The sequence below is a fragment of the Enoplosus armatus genome (genome assembly GCF_043641665.1).
Source record: "Enoplosus armatus isolate fEnoArm2 chromosome 21 unlocalized genomic scaffold, fEnoArm2.hap1 SUPER_21_unloc_1, whole genome shotgun sequence".
Classification (NCBI taxonomy): domain Eukaryota; kingdom Metazoa; phylum Chordata; class Actinopteri; order Centrarchiformes; family Enoplosidae; genus Enoplosus; species Enoplosus armatus.
Genome location: NW_027261196.1, coordinates 162,501 through 180,661, shown reverse-complemented (window position 1 = coordinate 180,661; position 18,161 = coordinate 162,501). Strand labels below are relative to the sequence as shown.

Genomic DNA, 18,161 nt, shown 5'->3' with positions numbered 1-18,161 from the left:
GTAGTAGTTAAATAATGCCAACAGAATAAGCACTGAGTCTGAGACAAAAATGTCCTGAGAGTTCATTGCTGATGTTTTCAAACTGAACTGTGAACTGTGGATTTTCAAAACACAACAGTGAGCTAGGAGGAAATGTATGTTTGGGCTCTATAGTGCATTTACACTTTTTAGAACTTCTTGCTCCATGAAATTACACTAGAGGACGGTAGTGAGCAGTTCTGAAAGTTGATTTTATTGAAATTAAAAACATTTTTTGTGAATAACTGTTAAGCTGAAGTTACTATAAGAATCTTCCACATAGGTGGTATAGTGGCTAATTGCGAGGCAAGATTAGATTAGCAGATTTTCAAATGGGGTTTGGTATGATGTTTTCTGGCTAAAACATTCGTGTCCCTCATTAGTTGAACCAGAGACCAGAACATATTAAGATGACAACAGAAAACACTGCATGGACAAAAAGTCTATTTATTATTATTGAATTATTATTGAAAGAATCTGAAGAAACAGCGGAAACAAGAAACTATTATTATTACTAACTTCAGTTTTGATTCTTAGGACATGTTTCAGGTGGAGTGAATATTGTTTATTTGTCATGATTTGGCAGTTTATCACTTAATCAAATTAATGAAACTTATATTTATTGTATCAGTTAATTAAGTGACAATAGATGCAACTGAAGCTGGTCTGTAACTCTGAAGATGATGACACCTCAAATAATCACATTAAAAACCTTTTCTATGTAAAAAAGAAGAACTATTTCTGTTTTTATGATTGTTCTCATTAAAGCTGTGTTCTATTGTTTGGCTAAAATTCTGCTCTGTGTGTCTTTGTTGAATGATGATGATGATGATGATGGGTCTTGTTTAGCATACTATGAACCTCTCAGAAACACACTGAAGACGTCTGGTTTTGAACGTTGTAGTGATGTACTGCTGCCGTGCCTCTTCGTCCCCTCTGGTGACTCAGGCCGAGGATTATTTTCATCATCGGTTAATATGATACGATGTGCGATCTTCCATTTACTTCTTTTGATTGAATTTACTGTCATACATGACGAAGAAAACAGCCACTCATCACATCTGAGAAGCTGCACGAGCTCAAAGAACGACGGAGACGATGACAGGAAGCAGTGACTGTGGTTGTGATGTATCTGTGGGACAGTAGGTGGTGCTGTTGTTGAAAGAATGACGCAGAGCTCCTCCTCCTCCTCCTCCTCCTTAGTCCTGATCATGTGTTTCTATGTCTGTGTGCTGGTGTGACTGAGCTTTATCTCAATGATATTCAGGTTTGTTTCTTTTGATATTATTGTATAATCTGCTAATGTTGTGTGTGGGATCGCAGAAACTTCACACCTCCTTATATTAACAACTCATCTACCTTCTAACAGTCTGACTTCTGTGCAGACGGATGTGTTTCATACATGAAATGAAGTTTCTGAGGAAGATCCAGCTGCTGCAAACCTCCAGCTGAGGTGTGTTTTCTGTGCGGCTGCTGTAAGAATGTCAACCAGCAACAACAGCCCGCGTTTCATCCACAGATTTCTGATGCATAGTGCCTGGTTTTACGCACAGCTGACTGCAGGTACGTCTCAACAGCCGGGCTGTGGCCCGGTGCCGGTCCACGTCTATGATGCTTGGACTCCTCTGTGGACACAAAGTGGTGATTGGCTGAATAAAACACATTAAACCTGCAGGAACCAAGAAAACAAGCAGAGATTTAAAGAAAGGTGACAGGAGGAGAGCTGGATGCTTCTGTTAGACTGGACACAGCGTGTGTGTGTGTGACTTCCTGTCCTCTCAGTTGACTTCCTGTTCTCTCAGTTGACTTCCTGTTCTCTCAGTTGACTTCCTGTCCTCTCAGTTGACTTCCTGTTCTCTCAGTTGACTTCCTCTTCTCTCAGTCTTCTTTGTGACTCTTGAACAGACGTGTTTCTTCATTCTTGTGTTCGGAGATCACAGTCAGTGTCACTGTTTTACCTCTCAGACTGACTGAAGTGCAGAAGATGAGTGTTTGTGTGGAGGAAGAGGAGGACAGAGCAGGGTCTGCAGGATCCAGCTGTCTGTCTGTGAAGACTGACCGGTCTCGACGAGTGGCGGAGGCAGAAATTGTGTTTTGGGTGCGTCAGTATAAAAGTGGGTGGGCCATCTTTCCCCACAACAAACTCTGAAACGTCAGAAGAAGAAAAAAGCAGAAACGAGCGACCGGTTTACTTTGCAACGTTCTGCATCACGAAGTCAGTAACAGCAAAACGCCGGCGATCCAACAGAGCGTCAGTGTGTGAAGGCTGCACACAGCAGCACAGACAACAAGTGTCTTTCTATCTACAGACACTCTATATGATGCTTCCAGGTCCACACAGGGACACTGTTTCGACTGAAGCTCAAAGTGTCCTCTGGAGACTTTCCTCTGTCCTGTCAGGACACTTTTTAGTAGACCGGAAATCATTCTTACCGGCACGTGTCAACCGGGTCCGTGGGACGCACGTCTCCAGACCCGGTTCTTTTCCCCGCTCCACTGTCTTTAGGCGCAGGGGCAGCCCCCTGGAGCTGCAGCCCCCTGGAGCTGCTGCACCCAAACCTCCAACCTCCTCAGTGAAGCTGTGAGAGGAGAATGGTGACAGGCTTCAGGATTGGACAGAAAGACAGAGAGAGAGAGAACAGCCAGCCAATCAGATGAGCCAGAAGCTCGTTGTGATCATGAGTTGACGTGAAGACGACTGTTGTTGTTGTGTTCATGTCTACAGGAAATAAAGCTGGATGACAGCTGACAGCATTACAAGATGTGTAGAGACAGTGGTCCTCATTCATCCAACTGTCGTACCATCAAATCTGATCTCAGAGTGTTTGTTCTCTCATTTCAACACTAAACACTGATCAGTTCATCTTTGTCACAGCTCTGAGATCAGTCTGACTGAAGCCTGCAAATCACCGGCTCTTATTTCAAAGAACCGCGGTTACATTTAGTAACCATGAGGTCTTTGTCCAGACCAGAACCTCTGCTGAAGTCCAGTAATCACAGCTGACGTTTCGCTGCTCAGTCTTTGTATGAACATGTAGGACCTTTAACATCATATATATATCTGTCCACTTGTCTCTTGTTTTGTCCAAATATTTTTATAGCAGACTCCATATTTACATATTTGTCATGTAACATTTCAAAAGTAGATGAAATGTTGAAATGTGACTGAGACTCTGGTTTTTAACAGCTCTGGACCCTGACAGCAGTAAATCCATCATTAAAGTGAGCAGTGAATATCTCTCTGTTTCTGCAGTAATGATGCGTTCAGGGACTCTGTGTACTGCAGTGAATCTGCAGAGTCAACAGACTCGATGGCCAAAGTCAGCTCAGTGTGTTCACTCCAATACGTTAACATGAGAGCTGAGAGGAAGCTGGCTACGCTGCACAGCCACTCCACTTCTGGTCTGAGCAGGACTGAGGTCCCTGCTGGTCTTCATGCTGGATGTGCTGCATCACTGACTGACAGCTGATGCAGGGAGTCTCTGTAAACACTGGTTTATGACTTCTGCTGTCTGTCTTCTTCTCTCATCAGATGGAAGCTGTGACCTCCGTCAGAGTGATCAGGGAGGTGGTTGTGTTGAGGGGATCAGCTGTGTCCTGATGATCCAGAGGTTGAAGCAGCAGCATCCTGCTCTGAGATCAGCTCCACTGTCAGACACACTGAGACTCCCTCACTCCTTCTGCTCCACACTCAACCACCTCCTCCACCTGGATCCTGGACTATATTTTCTCCTTTTTATATTTACATTTTCTGTACTGAAGTTCTGTTTGTGACAACAGAACAGTTAATTACATTTAAACTGCGGGTTTCTCTGTATGTGTGTGCGTCACACCTGCACACTGTTGAATGATGGGAGCTGCCGTTCATTTTCACATCATGTATCTTGGAGGTTGATGCAGGGCCGGCTCTGGGCATAGGCGAACCCCCACCTGCCGGAGGGGGCGCCGCTCCAAGCCTTCAGGAAAAAAAAAATGAATAAATGATAAAATAAATAATAGTTATAATCTAGAGCCCCGACAGGCGCCCTTTCCTCGTGCTCTGCCTTGAAAATAAAAAATGAACAAATACTGAAAAAAAACCCAGCAACACCCGCCCCCCTCCCTGTTGTTTGTCATTATTGGTTTGACCTGGCCTGAAACTGACCTGCACCGTACAAGGTGGGAGAGGGCAGAGGGGGAGGGGGCGACTTATCAGTGCGCATCTCAGGCAGCAGTTTGATATTGACAGACGTGACAAAGTCAAATTTTTGAGACAATTACCATCATGAAAAGGCCGTCAAAGCCCTCAGGGTCAGCTCTCAGAAAAAGAAGAGGTCGCAGTATAGAGGTCTGTCGTCTTTTCTAACATTAAGAATGACCCTGTTTTATTGATGTTATTTAATTTAATTATTATTTTATTCTTATTTATATTTTATAGTGTGTGCCAGTTGTGTGTTTTATCAACAATTAAACCTTTAAAGTCTGTCATACGGCTGTTGTTATTAATGTTATAATGTTTGCCGTGTATGCGTGCACGGGGGGGGGGGGGGGGGCATCTCGCCTAGGGCACCAAAATGGCTACGGCCGGCACTGGGTTGATGTCAGATCTTTCTCATCAGTGTGAGACATATTTCTGTGTGCTTGTTCTCTTCTGTGTGTTTACGTTCTTCTACATACATCGTCTCGATGTCAGAGCCTCCGCGTGAAATTGTACGTGAAAGTTTTTTTTGTTCTATAATGAGAATCAGAAATGATGAAAAACAATGTTGTTATCATTCCACACGCTTCTCACTTGATGCAGTGCAGAGACTCTTCACAGTCAGTCAGCTGCCTCGTCGTGTCAATAATAAACTCTTTAAAGTATTTCGATGGCTGGCAAGTCAATAAAACTGTTGTCAGGTCCTGTCACACAGTCTAATGGCAGCTTTATATGGAAACAACTCTATAGAGCGTAATTATGACCATTACATGCATATTTACAAGGATACAAAAATATGTATATTATATACACCAAAACACTGTATAAATGAAGTGTTTAAATATTTGTGCAAATATATAAATATATATGTGTAATCTTGAGTCCAGAAGTGCAACTTTAAAGTCCTTATTGAGGTCCTTCTGTATGCACAGGTATGGTCTGAATATTAATAATAATTATGATAATAATATGTGATCCTTTGGGAGGTTTCCAGCAACAGAAAGTTTGGATCTATTCCATAAATCGGCCTCTCTCCTCTGAGGATGCGATGATGACTGATGACCCTCCAAATGTCATTTTAGTTTATTACAACTACGTTCAAACGTGTTGTTCTGTGATAAAAGACGTTTGGTGTAACGTTATCTAAATGTTTTGTTTTGTTTCCCCCAAATTATACTGATAAAACAGAAGACTGATGATGTTTCTTCTTCCTCAGTAGGAGACGAGCTGCTGATGTTTTCCTCAGGAGGTGGTGGAGAAACGGAGCGAACAGAGAGGAGGCCAATATAAAGTTCAACACATCAGCCTCAAGCTGTTGACTTAAAAAATCACTTTTAAGCCCAAAGAAATGTGATGAATGTGTTTCGTTCTTAAGTTTGTGAGTTAACTTTTATCTTTTAGCAGTTTGATGACGACGGCCGCTGCTCTTCAAAAGTTAGTAAATGAGGTTAAGCCCACTTCTTGTCCTCTTTTAAGATTTATTTATGAAAATCAGATGTTTCTCTCTCAGAATCTCTAGGAACTGTCTGTATAAAGAAACACAGTATGTGAGCTCTGTATGCATCCTCTCACTGTCTCTCTGTCTCTATAGAAGCGTGGCATGTGCAATATCATTGACCCTGCAAAGCTCAGGCCAAGCATATTCTATTGAGTCCACACACACACACACACACACACACACACACGCACGCAGCAGAATCAGCAGACACATCAGGATGAAGGGAAAGCGTCGAGGCAGCAGAAACCTTTAAAGCCTCGTCTTTTGTCCGGCGGGCCGGGACCTCGCCCCTCGCTCGCCCCCCTGCCGTATATATTGGGGTGTCCAACTTTTTCTCTGTTACACTGTGTGTGTGGTTGTGGGCCAGGTTGGACAACATCCAGTGGGTAAAAATGTCGCAGTACTCTGGAAAGGTGAGTAACGTGGCAGCGGCAGCTGTGCGACTACAGTTTTAAATGTGGAGATTTAGCTGCTCAGTGGATCATCTGGAGATCAACAGGGTCCTGTGGCTTCCTACAAACTACACTCTAAAACTTTTCTTTACTTTCTGTGTATTTGGAAATCAATTCAGAATTTTAACTCAAATTCAGGTCAAAATGTCCTGTGTTACACTGTACTATACTGTACATGTCACCTGCACTTAAATTGCTTGATTTTTGAATGGAGTTTGGTGTGATGTTCTTGCTGTACTGACTGGTGTAGCAGCTAAGCAGCCGTAGTTCTGAAAGACATTTTGACTATTTATTTAGAAACATTTTAATTTGAGGATGATGTCATCTTATTTTTCAAGTTCAGTTTTGCTGTTTATTTTCAAGAGCTGCCCTGGAACCAGAATTAAGACTTAATGGCTGAGTAAAATTAGGAGAGTCCCTGATTTTGCTGTAGCTCCCAGTTGAACCACCAAGTGCTCCAAACTCGCTCTTGCTGCTTGTTGTTGAGTAGGTGTGATTTGGCACTTTAACAAAACAGTTCATCTGTCAGGTAACTGGCAACTGGAAAAAGGAAGCAAAGCTAAAAAGCTGACGTCAAGTTTAAACTGGCCTGACCTGGCTTCAGTTGAAAGAGTCACCTAACACCTGCTGCTTGGGTTAAACTCCTCTCTTTGCTGCAGTGATGTAGAAGTGTACTCCAGGGTGTGTCAGTGCACCCTGACATCACTGCTGGGTGTGGTTACAGGTGCAGCTGAGACTCTTTAAGAACTAAGAAGACTTTTTGATCCCGCCCACTGAGGTTTCAACCAATAACAGCAGAGTGGAGTTTATCTCAGGGATGAGATGAATGTAATGATACCGTCATTTAACCAGTTGGCCTAAGAGAGTAGACCCACGTCATCATCTTGATTCTGTACACAAGACTGAATCCTGGACGTGTTTGGGATCCAACAGTCACTGAAGACATGGAAATACATGCACAGTCCAGCAGCAGAGGCTGCAGGATCAGTTACACAGCAGCTCCACAGTGTGTCAGCGTGGCATCTTTGTGTTTAAGTACCTGTTGGATAAAAACCTGGATCACAGACTGGAGGTCACGGGTACATGTAAAGACCAGAGACGAGCGTCACGTTTAGTTTGGATGGGAGGAATTATAGAGAAAACTATTTTCCATGTGGCATCATTGAAATCGGCCATGCAGGTTTCAGTCATTTCAGTTATTTGTAAAGCAGGTGGATTGTGGCCAGGTGCTGTTCAGTCACGACCATCTGCATCTGATCCCAGTTCACTTACATGACAAGTAAAACTAGATAAAGCATTACAAAGTGGCACACAGTGACTGAACCTTTTATTTTAAACTGAATCTAATCTGTTGACAGACTGTCTGAAACTTTCATTTTAATTCCGTAAACCTTAAATCTCCTCCCCGATCAGATTAAAGCTCCCACTACATGTGAGAGTCAGATTTCTACCAGCGGAGGAGGCCGACACGAGCGCACCATCATGTTTTCATTTGTTTCCTCCTGCAGATTACCTTCTACGAGGGGAAATGCTTCACCGGCAGGAAGCTGGAGGTCAGAGGAGACTGTGATAACTTCCAGGACCGCGGCTTCATGAACAGGTGAGAGGAAACACGACATGTTTAATGAGCTCCATTAAAGCGTGACGTTTTCTGACGTTGAGAAAACTTCAGTCCAGAGGAAACTCACTGTGGGCCGTCGTGGATGATTCATGATCATGAGAAACTGGTTCCTTAAAGCTCACAACATAATGTGTTCATCCTCTCTTATACAAAAGTATTGAGAAGTGTTGAGTCTCCCTAAAGGCCTGGTTCTCTCGGCCTCTGAGCTAAACAAAGACCTGGACACTGTAATTCTTACACTTTGAGTATTTCCAGGGTGAACTCTATCCGTGTGGAGAGCGGAGCCTGGATCTGCTACGACCACCCCGACTTCAAGGGCCAGCAGTACATCCTGGAGCACGGAGAGTACCCCGAATTCCAGAGGTGGAACTCCCACAACGACCACATGGGATCCTGCAAGCCCATCCGCATGGTGAACACCTCTGAGGGGGTTTTATTCTGTCATATTTAAGCTCGATTGCCACCAGCAGGTGGCAGGTTTCACTTCATGACAAGTTTGTCTTTCTTTCACTCGACATTCACAGACGATGAGTCCTAATGATTATGACAACATTTAAAGTTAAGACTTTTGAATGTAATCTATTACCTGTTTCATGACCATAGCAGCCAAAATATGAAAGCATGATGAAAAACAAACAGCCGAGAATGATTTATTATTGTACTTCATTTATAACAATAATTCCTAATGATAATAATCCATTCAATTAACGCGACCTGGACACAGATAAGCATCAGAATATGGACGGGTGAATTAAGTCATGAAAAGTTTTGGTCCACTGTGAGCGGAGGAGCTTCCTGCTGCAGGTCTGATGGTTCTGACTTAAAAGGGACTGAACAGCAGACAGAGACCCTCCTTTAGATTTAGGCTTTTATTTCGATTAGATTTGGCTCCATTACGCCCCCAAAACAGGCAGCTGAGTTTCTCGTCCTCGGCCGAATCCAGAAGTCAAAAGTTGCCGACGTCTAGATTTCTTGTAATAGACGTAGTATAGTAGACGTAGCTGCTGCTAACTAGTCAGTCACAGTAACCCCAACAGGAGGATGTAAACTTCATCCGTGTTCTGTCCGTCTGTCAGCATGGAGAGCACTACCGCATCGAGCTGTTCGAGGCCTGTAACTTCTCCGGTCAGTGTGTGGAGATCTGCGACGACTGTCCCTTCCTGCAGAGCCGCGGATTCTCCAAGAACTGCATCAACTCCCTCAAGGTCTACGGAGACGGAGCGTGAGTTCAGCACTCACACATAACAATGAATGAATCAAGTAATTCAAACATTTGATGGTTCAAGGTTCTCAAATGTGAGAATTTGCTGCTTTTCTTTCTCATGCATGATAGTAAACTGAATATCTTTGGGGGGGGGGGGGGGCGCTGTTGGACAAAACAAGACATGTAAATATGTCAACTTGGATTGTGGGACATTGTGATGGACATTTTTCTATTTTCTGACATTTTACAGACCAAACAAATAAGTGATTAATCAATAAAAATGAGCAGCAGATGAGTGGATAATAGAAAGAGCAGGATTTCAGTCGCCTGTGTTCTTCTCTCCATCGGCAGCTGGGTGATGTACGAGGAGCCCAACTTCCGCGGCCGCATGTACATCGTGGAGCGCGGAGACTACTGCAGCCATAACGAGTGGCAGGCCCAGAACCCCAACATCCAGTCCATCCGCAGGGTCGTCAACTACTTCTAAACCCTCACCTCTGACCCCCCCGACGCCCTCTCCAGTGACTTCTATCACCACTGTAATCATGTACAATAAATAAATCCAGACTAAAATAAGGAAACTGGTTTTTTATCAAACCCTCTCCGTGTGTGTGTGTTGTTTTGTGCGTCCTCTGATCGCTCAATAGAAAAATACGATCAAATATTTTTTCTTTTATTGCTGAGGATTAAAACTGCGTTCCTGAATGTCTGTATATGAAGTAAACTTTGAGGTTCTCCTCTTCAGTTTGACTCTTTGGCTCTGAGGTGGAAACATTAGGGCTGTGGAAAGATACAGGTCTGGATGGTACGTATATTACTTACTTACTATGATGTCACTCTGCTGCCGTTTCATGAGGGGAATGACCCCTCATGTGACGTCACCTCATCAGACTGAACATATTTATGTAACGCCCCGAGTTCAAGATGAGTCATCAACACATAGTTTTGAGGAAAGAGAGGATTTCGTACTAAAAAGGCCGTAACTTCAGACGAGGCCTCAGACAAACTTCAGATAAACTTTGAATGTATTTTTGCCCAAAACGAGGACGGTGGACTTTGTCCTCCATCTCTTACATTGACAGAGGAGCTCTCTTAATGTCCGGGATGAACAGGAGGAATAACAGCAAGCAAAACCTGTTTCAATGTTCATGTGGGGACCTGACTGTTGTTTATGAGACAGACTTGAAAAATGTGAGCGCGTCCTTTAACTTAACAAATAAGATTACAGCAGAAAATTCAGTTTCCCGCAGCTTTAATAACTTTATGAATGCATCAGCATTTAATGCCGACAGTTCACATTAATAAATGCATGACTTTTGGTAAATCTCGGTGTTAAAGTTTGGTCAGCACTTACATCGCTTCATATCCAGGAGCAGCCATCTGAAGCCTGGGTTAGTTCTTCAGCCGTTTACACACACACATTATTCATTTTCTATTTCTCATCTCACGTTCAGACTCAAAGCAGCGGTGAGTGTGAATCACAGCCTGATTTATCTTCTTCCTCTGGGCCATAGAGCTCCACTGTTGTCCAAAAACAAATCACATTTAGTCCCTTTTTGTAGTCAAAAATAACGAAACTAGGGGGCGCCATCATGAAACCAGAAAATATAAAATTTTGTCAAAGGACGACACAGGAAGTGGTTTACAGAGCCGATGTGTTGCTGAAAAACATGACATTTAATTCCAGTTGGACTTTAAGAACACATCAATGACATGACATCCCATACACACCGTCCTGCGGCCCCAAATACTCACTAGAGCACCACATGTGGATTCATCCGCCGCTGAAAATAGTTCCCAACAAATTTGCTCCCACTAGTTTTAAAACCTTTAAATTAAACTACATATTTGTGAGGTGTTTTTACAGATTTACGTCAAGGAACTAATGGGCTGTGAGCTGAGAGCCACAGACAGGAAGTGTATTGGACACAGGGGCCGGGGGGCCAGGACAGAGGGGTCGGGACAGAGGGGCCGAGGGTCAGGACAGAGGGGCTGGGGGTCAGGACAGAGGGGTCGGGACAGAGGGGCTGGGGGTCAGGACAGAGGGGTCAGGACAGAGGGGCCGGGACAGAGAGGCCGAGGGTCAGGGCAGAGGGGTCAGGACAGAGGGGCCGAGGGTCAGGGCAGAGGGGCCGGGACAGAGGGGCTGGGGGTCAGGACAGAGGGGTCAGGACAGAGGGGCCGGGACAGAGGGGCCGAGGGTCAGGACAGAGGGGTCAGGACAGAGGGGCCGGGACAGAGGGGCCGAGGGTCAGGGCAGAGGGGCCGGGACAGAGGGGCCGAGGGTCAGGACAGAGGGGCCGGGACAGAGGGGTTGGGGGCCGGGACAGAGGGGTCAGGACAGAGGGGCCGGGACAGAGGGGTTGGGGGTCAGGACAGACGGGCTGGGGGCCGGGACAGAGGGGTCAGGACAGAGGGGCCGGGACAGAGGGTCAGGACAGAGGGGCTGGGGGCCGGGACAGAGGGGTCGGGACAGAGGGGTCGGGACAGAGGGGCCGGGACAGAGGGTCGGGGGCCGGGACAGAGGGGTCGGGACAGAGGGGCCCGGGACAGAGGGGTCAGGACAGAGGGGCCGGGACAGAGGGGCCCGGGACAGAGGGGTCGGGACAGAGGGGCCCGGGACAGAGGGGTCAGGACAGAGGGGCCGGGACAGAGGGGCCCGGGACAGAGGGGTCGGGGGCCGAGACAGAGGGGCCCGGGACAGAGGGGTCGGGGGCCGGGACAGAGGGGTCGGGACAGAGGGGTCGGGACAGAGGGTCAGGACAGAGGGGTCGGGACAGAGGGGTCGGGACAGAGGGGTCGGGGGCCGAGACAGAGGGGTCGGGGGCCGAGACAGAGGGGCCCGGGACAGAGGGGTCGGGGGCCGAGACAGAGGGGCCCGGGACAGAGGGGCTGGGGGTCAGGACAGAGGGGTCGGGACAGAGGGTCAGGACAGAGGGGTCGGGACAGAGGGGTCGGGGCCGGGACAGAGGGGTCGGGACAGAGGGTCGGGGGCCGGGACAGAGGGGTCGGGAACATGGCATCATATCTGACTGTTGGCCACTAAATAAACCTGCTTTGTGTTTTCAGACAAATGAACCCAAATTAAACTTTTCTTTATTGGCTTCATCAACATGGAAGTCAACATTAACATGGAATTTATTTAAATAAAAATTATCAACTTCAAATGAGTTTATGTCACAAACATAAAACACAACTTCGCTTCTAATAAAAAACAATTTCCTGAACCAAAATCACTTCAGAGCAGCAGCTCTTTAAAAAACAACACGTCCCTTTGGTTTATCTAAAAAATCATACAATGTTGTCATCAACAACCACCGATTAAATTCAGAAAACAATATGAATCCATTTGGAGGGAAAACAATAATAACAGCAGACGCTGAGTCAGTGATTATAGTTTAAAATATATCTTCCTGAACATGACAACTGAACATCTGTCACATTAGAACAAAAACTCTTCAATAAAGGAGGTTTAAATGAACCTTTTAGTGTCACTAATTTAACATTTTACCTGATGTGGTGCAACAACTTTCAATTTTTCAGTAGAAGACAGTTTGGCACCATCAAAATACCCTTTTAGCTCAGATGAATTATTGCTGATGAACTACAAATAAAACTCAGGATGAATTTCTCCAGCAGTGATCTTTGATAAAGAGGAGATCTCATTGTTTCGGAGGTGAAATCAGACTGTGGTGGTTCATGTGAAGTGTGTCTCATGGTTTGATGTCATGCCACTGTGCAGGTCTTTAACTTTATGACTGAAATCACGGCAGAAAATAACATTTACTGCTTTAAATAGCCAACAGAGGGTAAGTAAAGCACTGTGTGTGTGTGTGTGTGTGTGTGTGTGTGTGTGTGTGCGCGTGTCACACGGTGTGTGTGGGCCCTCGGTTCAGGTAGGTCTTCATGGTGGCGATGAGCTCGCTCTCCTCGTCCAGGGTCAGGTCGAGGTAATCCTCCTCGTGACGAGAGATGTCCTCCAACACCTCGTTCACCAACTCGTTGTCCGCTGAGAACAAAGGAGGGAATTTTGATTGATTATTTGAAAAACTTAAAAACAGCAGGATTCTCAGGCAGGTTCTGCAGCGTCTCTCTGATGTCTGAGTGGATGTCTGGAGGTTCATTCTGATGGACGTCACAGATGATGACCTCCTCTGGAAGTGAATGATTCAACATGAGTGTCCTGATCTGACTCTGAGGAGTGCGATTTTTGCCTCTCATTCACCTCCTGCAGTATCTTTGCCTCCCCTTCAGCTCTCTGGCGCCTCCCTGAGGAGGCTTTAGTCTCCGTCCTGCTGGATGTCTCCATGTCTGTTACAGACGTCGTCCAGATAGTTAATTTCCCCCCGGGGATCAATAAAGTATTTCTGATTCTGAGATCTAAGAGTCAAATTACCGACGAGCCCAGTGAAGGTTTTACTCCCCTCCTCCTCGTCATGTTCACCCCGTCTGAAGACTCAGACTCAAGTGTACTGGTGTCTGCTGTCCTACCTGTGGAGTTGGAGGAGGTGCTGGGCTCCTCAGAGGAGGGGGAGGGGGAGGAGGTGGAGGGCGGGGACATAGACAGGAGCTCCGGTGAGAGGACGCCCTGGTTGTCCAGCAGCAGCTGAGTCGCTGATTGGACGTCTCCACCCGTCAATCTGAGGGCTGCTTCAGACACCTCCCTCTCGAAACCCAGATACAACAGCTGCAGAGACACACAGGAGGCCGGGATCGATCGATCAGATCTGACTTTACTGGTCTGCCTGGTTACCACGGTGACTGAAAGACAGCCGGCTAACTGGTCGATCGGGTGTATTAAACACTGACTGTACCTGCTCCACCCTCTCCGGACTGAGCGCCCCCTCTGTGTTGTTATTGGTCGTCGGAGCAGCGCGGCTGGAGTCCAGGAGGATCTGAAGACAACACAAAACTATTTGAACCACTTCAACTTCCACTTACCAGCTTTTTCCAGAGCTTTTGACCCTGCATCACGGTCTTCCACCAGCAGATGGAGACGGTTCAGTTGTCGCCACTTGAACCTGGAACCTTGGTCATGTGACAGGATGAGTCCTCTCCCTCCATGAGGAGGACCATGAGATGCAGTTGAAAGCTCCAGAAAAAGCTTGTCAACCCCTCAAGGTTTCCAAGGCAAGAATGAACCGTTTGATCTGCTGAGTTTCACACAGTTTCATGACTTCTGACTTTCTGCTTCTGAAATACTGAATATGTTTCAACCTGGGGTCAGACAGACAGAGGGACAGACAGACAGGCAGTCAGACAGACAGAGAGGCAGGCAGACAGGCAGAGAGGCAGACAGACAGGCAGAGAGGCAGACAGACAGGCAGTCAGACAGACAGAGAGGCAGGCAGACAGGCAGTCAGACAGACAGAGGGGCAGACAGACAGAGGGGCAGACAGACAGACAGAGAGGCAGGCAGACAGGCAGAGAGGCAGGCAGACAGGCAGTCAGACAGACAGACAGAGGGGCAGACAGACAGACAGAGAGGCAGACAGACAGAGGGGCAGACAGACAGACAGACAGAGAGGCAGGCAGACAGGCAGAGAGGCAGACAGACAGGCAGAGAGGCAGGCAGACAGACAGTCAGACAGACAGACAGAGGGGCAGGCAGAGGGGCAGACAGACAGACAGAGAGGCAGACAGAGGGGCAGGCAGACAGGCAGAGAGGAAGACAGACAGGCAGAGAGGCAGACAGACAGGCAGAGGGGCAGACAGACAGACAGACAGAGGGGCAGACAGACAGACAGAGAGGCAGGCAGACAGGCAGTCAGACAGACAGAGGGGCAGACAGACAGACAGAGAGGCAGACAGACAGGCAGAGAGGCTGACAGACAGAGGGGCAGACAGACAGAGAGGCAGGCAGACAGGCAGAGAGGCAGACAGACAGGCAGAGAGGCTGACAGACAGAGGGGCAGACAGACAGAGAGGCAGGCAGACAGGCAGACAGGCAGTCAGACAGACAGAGGGGCAGACAGACAGACAGAGAGGCAGGCAGACAGGCAGTCAGACAGACAGAGGGGCAGACAGACAGACAGAGAGGCAGGCAGACAGACAGACAGAGAGGCAGGCAGACAGACAGACAGAGGGGCAGACAGACAGACAGAGAGGCAGGCAGACAGGCAGTCAGACAGACAGAGGGGCAGACAGACAGACAGAGAGGCAGGCAGACAGGCAGTCAGACAGACAGAGGGGCAGACAGACAGACAGAGAGAGAGGCAGGCAGACAGACAGACAGAGAGGCAGGCAGACAGGCAGAGAGGCAGGCAGACAGGCAGTCAGACAGACAGAGGGGCAGACAGACAGACAGAGAGGCAGGCAGACAGGCAGTCAGACAGACAGAGAGGCAGACAGGCAGACAGAGAGGCTGACAGACAGACAGGCAGACAGGCAGACAGGCACTGACTCCGTAAGCTTTGTCAACGTCTCCGTCAGCGTGGTGCAGGGCCGTGGCAGCGTCTCTCCTGGAGTATCCCAGCTCTGTGAGGGTGGAGATGACCTCCATCCTCCTGCTCCTCTTCTGCCTCTCCCTCTGCTTCAGCTCCTCTCGCTCCTGATCAACACGAAACACAACAGAGACGAACATCCTTTCATCGATTCATCGAGAAAATGATCTGCAGATATCTATAGAAATGACCAGGAAGTGTGTGTGTGTGTGTGTGAGACCTGTCTCTGGTTGCTGATGTGGATGGCGGCCTCCTGCAGGTCTCCCTGACAGGCTCTGAGGCCGAGTCGAGCTTCTCTCTCAGTGAAACCCAGCGTCATCAGCTGAGCCATTTTCTCAGAGTCCAGACACAGACGGCTGTACAGAGACTCCACCTGACACACACACACACACACACACACGCACACACACGCACACACGCACACACACACACACACACACACACACGCACGCACACGCGCACACGCACACAAACACGCACGCACACAACAACAACATAACGAGATACGTGTTAATCAGTGAGCTTTAGAGCTGCTCTTTATGCTAAGCTAAGCTAACCAGCTGCTGGCTGTACAGACATGAGAGTGATATCAATGTGAACATCATTTGTAGAGAAACAACAGTTACTTTGGACAGCTGGTGTCGGGCCTGAGTGTCGTTCCCCTCGATGTAGGAGAGGAGACTCTGGAGGAGGTACAGCCGCAGAAACAACACCTCCTCTCTGCCTGTATTACCCTGACAACGCACGCACGCACACACACACACACACACACACACACACAAGTGTGTAAATGAGTCAGATTGCTGTGTCGGGCTTCTGCTACTCTTTCTGTTATTCTTACAATAATAAACTGGACTGTGAGAGGTTGTTTTTGTTGTTGTGTTGGCACTCTGTCTTAGTGTAGTGAAGTGTAGTGAAGTGTAGTAACGTGTAATGAAGAGTAGGGAAGTGTAGTAACGTGTAATGAAGAGTAGTGAAGTGTAGTGAAGAGTAGTGAAGAGTAGTGAAGTGTAGTAACGTGTAATGAAGAGTAGGGAAGTGTAGTGAAGTGTAGTGAAGAGTAGTGAAGAGTAGTGAAGTGTAGTGAAGAGTAGTGAAGAGTAGTGAAGTGTAGTAACGTGTAATGAAGAGTAGTGAAGTGTAGTAACGTGTAATGAAGAGTAGTGAAGTGTAGTGAAGAGTAGTGAAGAGTAGTGAAGTGTAGTAACGTGTAATGAAGAGTAGGGAAGTGTAGTGAAGTGTAGTAACGTGTAATGAAGAGTAGTGAAGTGTAGTGAAGTGTAGTGAAGAGTAGTGAAGAGTAGTGAAGTGTAGTGAAGGGTAGTGAAGAGTAGGGAAGTGTAGTGAAGTGTAGTTAAGTGTAGTGAAGTGTAGTTAAGTGTAGTTAAATGTAGTGAAGTGTAGTGAAGTGTAGTGAAGGGTAGTGAAGAGTAGTGAAGTGTAGTAACGTGTAATGAAGAGTAGGGAAGTGTAGTGAAGTGTAGTAAAGTGTAGTGAAGGGTAGTGAAGAGTAGTAAAGTGTAGTGAAGTGTAGTAGTACAGTGTAGTAAAGTGTAGTGAAGTCTATTGAAGTGTAGTGAAGGGTAGTGAAGTGTAGTGAAGGGTAGTGAAGTGTAGTGAAGTGTAGCGAAGTGTAGTGAAGTGTAGTGAAGGGTAGTAAAGTGTAGTAGTACAGTGTAGTAAAGTGTAGTGAAGTCTATTGAAGTGTAGTGAAGGGTAGTGAAGTGTAGTAAAGTGTAGTGAAGTGTAGTAAAGTGTAGTGAAGTGTAGTGAAGGGTAGTGAAGGGTAGTAAAGTGTAGTGAAGTGTAGCGAAGTGTAGCAAAGTGTAGTGAAGGGTAGTAAAGTGCAGCAAAGTGTAGTGTTAAGTATTAAAACCAGTGGACACTAAGACAGAGGACAGCACAGAAAGATAAAAAGGCAGAAGCAGTGTGAGTTTCTTCAACACACGTCTGTAAGTTTAAATGTAGATTTAATATCACTGGGTATATATTTACTGACCAGGTTAGTTTGGCTGATAAAAATAGACACCGGACCCTAAACATCATGTTGACGACAGTAACCACGCCACCAGTCTAACATTTCAAAATAAACCGTCAACACGAATCCCAAAATGAAAATGGCACGTTAAGTATTTTTGAAGCGCCTGCAGACCCCTTCATGTGTAGAGCTGTGGAATTAAACTAGTTCTAATAAGATTACTTGATTATCTGATTGGCTTCAAACTATTTTGATTGATTGTTGACGTCACTTATGAAGCTACAAAAAGTTTTATTTCTCAGTAAACTGAATCTCTTTGGGTGTTGGACTGTTGGTCGGACGTCACCTCGGGCTCTGGGAACCTGTGATGGACATCTTTACGGTGTGTCGTCTGACCTTGATCATGAGCAGCCTCTGTTGCTGTTCTCCGTAACACTGCAAGAAACAGTCCTCGGCTCTCTGCAGTCGGCTCTTGCCGTCGTCCAGACAGGACAGAGCCTCCAGAGCTCGGTAACACCACACGATGTCCAGCTGCAGGACGGCGTAGTTATCCACCGAGCTGAGCAGAGCCGAGCCGCACTTACTGCACACAAACACACAGGGATGGATATTTATAGCGAAATGACCCGCTGGCTAATGGATACTTCAAATAAAGCAATACATATATATATATATATATATATAGACATCATTAACACGTGTTTGTATAATTCAGTTGACTCCTGTGGGCCCCAGGCTGCTAGCATACATGACATAGCTAAACGAGGGAT

At 46.6% G+C, this 18,161-nt stretch overlaps 2 protein-coding genes across 2 annotated transcripts in view; one reads left to right on the top strand and one right to left on the bottom strand.

Moving 5' to 3' along the window:
* Positions 1-6,085: 6,085 nt before the first annotated feature.
* Positions 6,086-9,457, top strand: LOC139307167 (gamma-crystallin N-B). Its single transcript, XM_070931048.1, has 5 exons — positions 6,086-6,106; positions 7,654-7,745; positions 8,022-8,178; positions 8,843-8,988; positions 9,322-9,457. Exons 1-5 carry the CDS (start codon positions 6,086-6,088, stop codon positions 9,455-9,457), a joined length of 552 nt encoding a protein of 183 aa, XP_070787149.1.
* Positions 9,458-11,874: 2,417 nt separating this feature from the next.
* Positions 11,875-18,161, bottom strand: part of LOC139307161 (NEDD8 ultimate buster 1-like) — an 11,128-nt gene continuing 4,841 nt past the window's right edge. The window contains exons 9-15 of the mRNA XM_070931041.1: positions 17,788-17,974; positions 16,040-16,147; positions 15,634-15,786; positions 15,374-15,520; positions 13,785-13,865; positions 13,462-13,657; positions 11,875-12,979 (exon numbers count right to left, since the gene is read on the bottom strand). Of these exons, the coding sequence (XP_070787142.1) occupies positions 12,837-12,979; positions 13,462-13,657; positions 13,785-13,865; positions 15,374-15,520; positions 15,634-15,786; positions 16,040-16,147; positions 17,788-17,974 (1,015 nt within the window). The 3' untranslated portion in view covers positions 11,875-12,836. The remainder of the gene's footprint in view (positions 12,980-13,461; positions 13,658-13,784; positions 13,866-15,373; positions 15,521-15,633; positions 15,787-16,039; positions 16,148-17,787; positions 17,975-18,161) is intronic.

Excerpts from the sequence above, each read along its gene's own strand:
- LOC139307167 (XM_070931048.1), top strand. The coding sequence starts at position 6,086 with ATGTCGCAGTACTCTGGAAAG. Across the intron at positions 8,179-8,842 it reads CCTGCAAGCCCATCCGCATG|CATGGAGAGCACTACCGCAT; the intron begins GTGAACACCTCT and ends TCCGTCTGTCAG. Across the intron at positions 8,989-9,321 it reads AAGGTCTACGGAGACGGAGC|CTGGGTGATGTACGAGGAGC; the intron begins GTGAGTTCAGCA and ends CTCCATCGGCAG.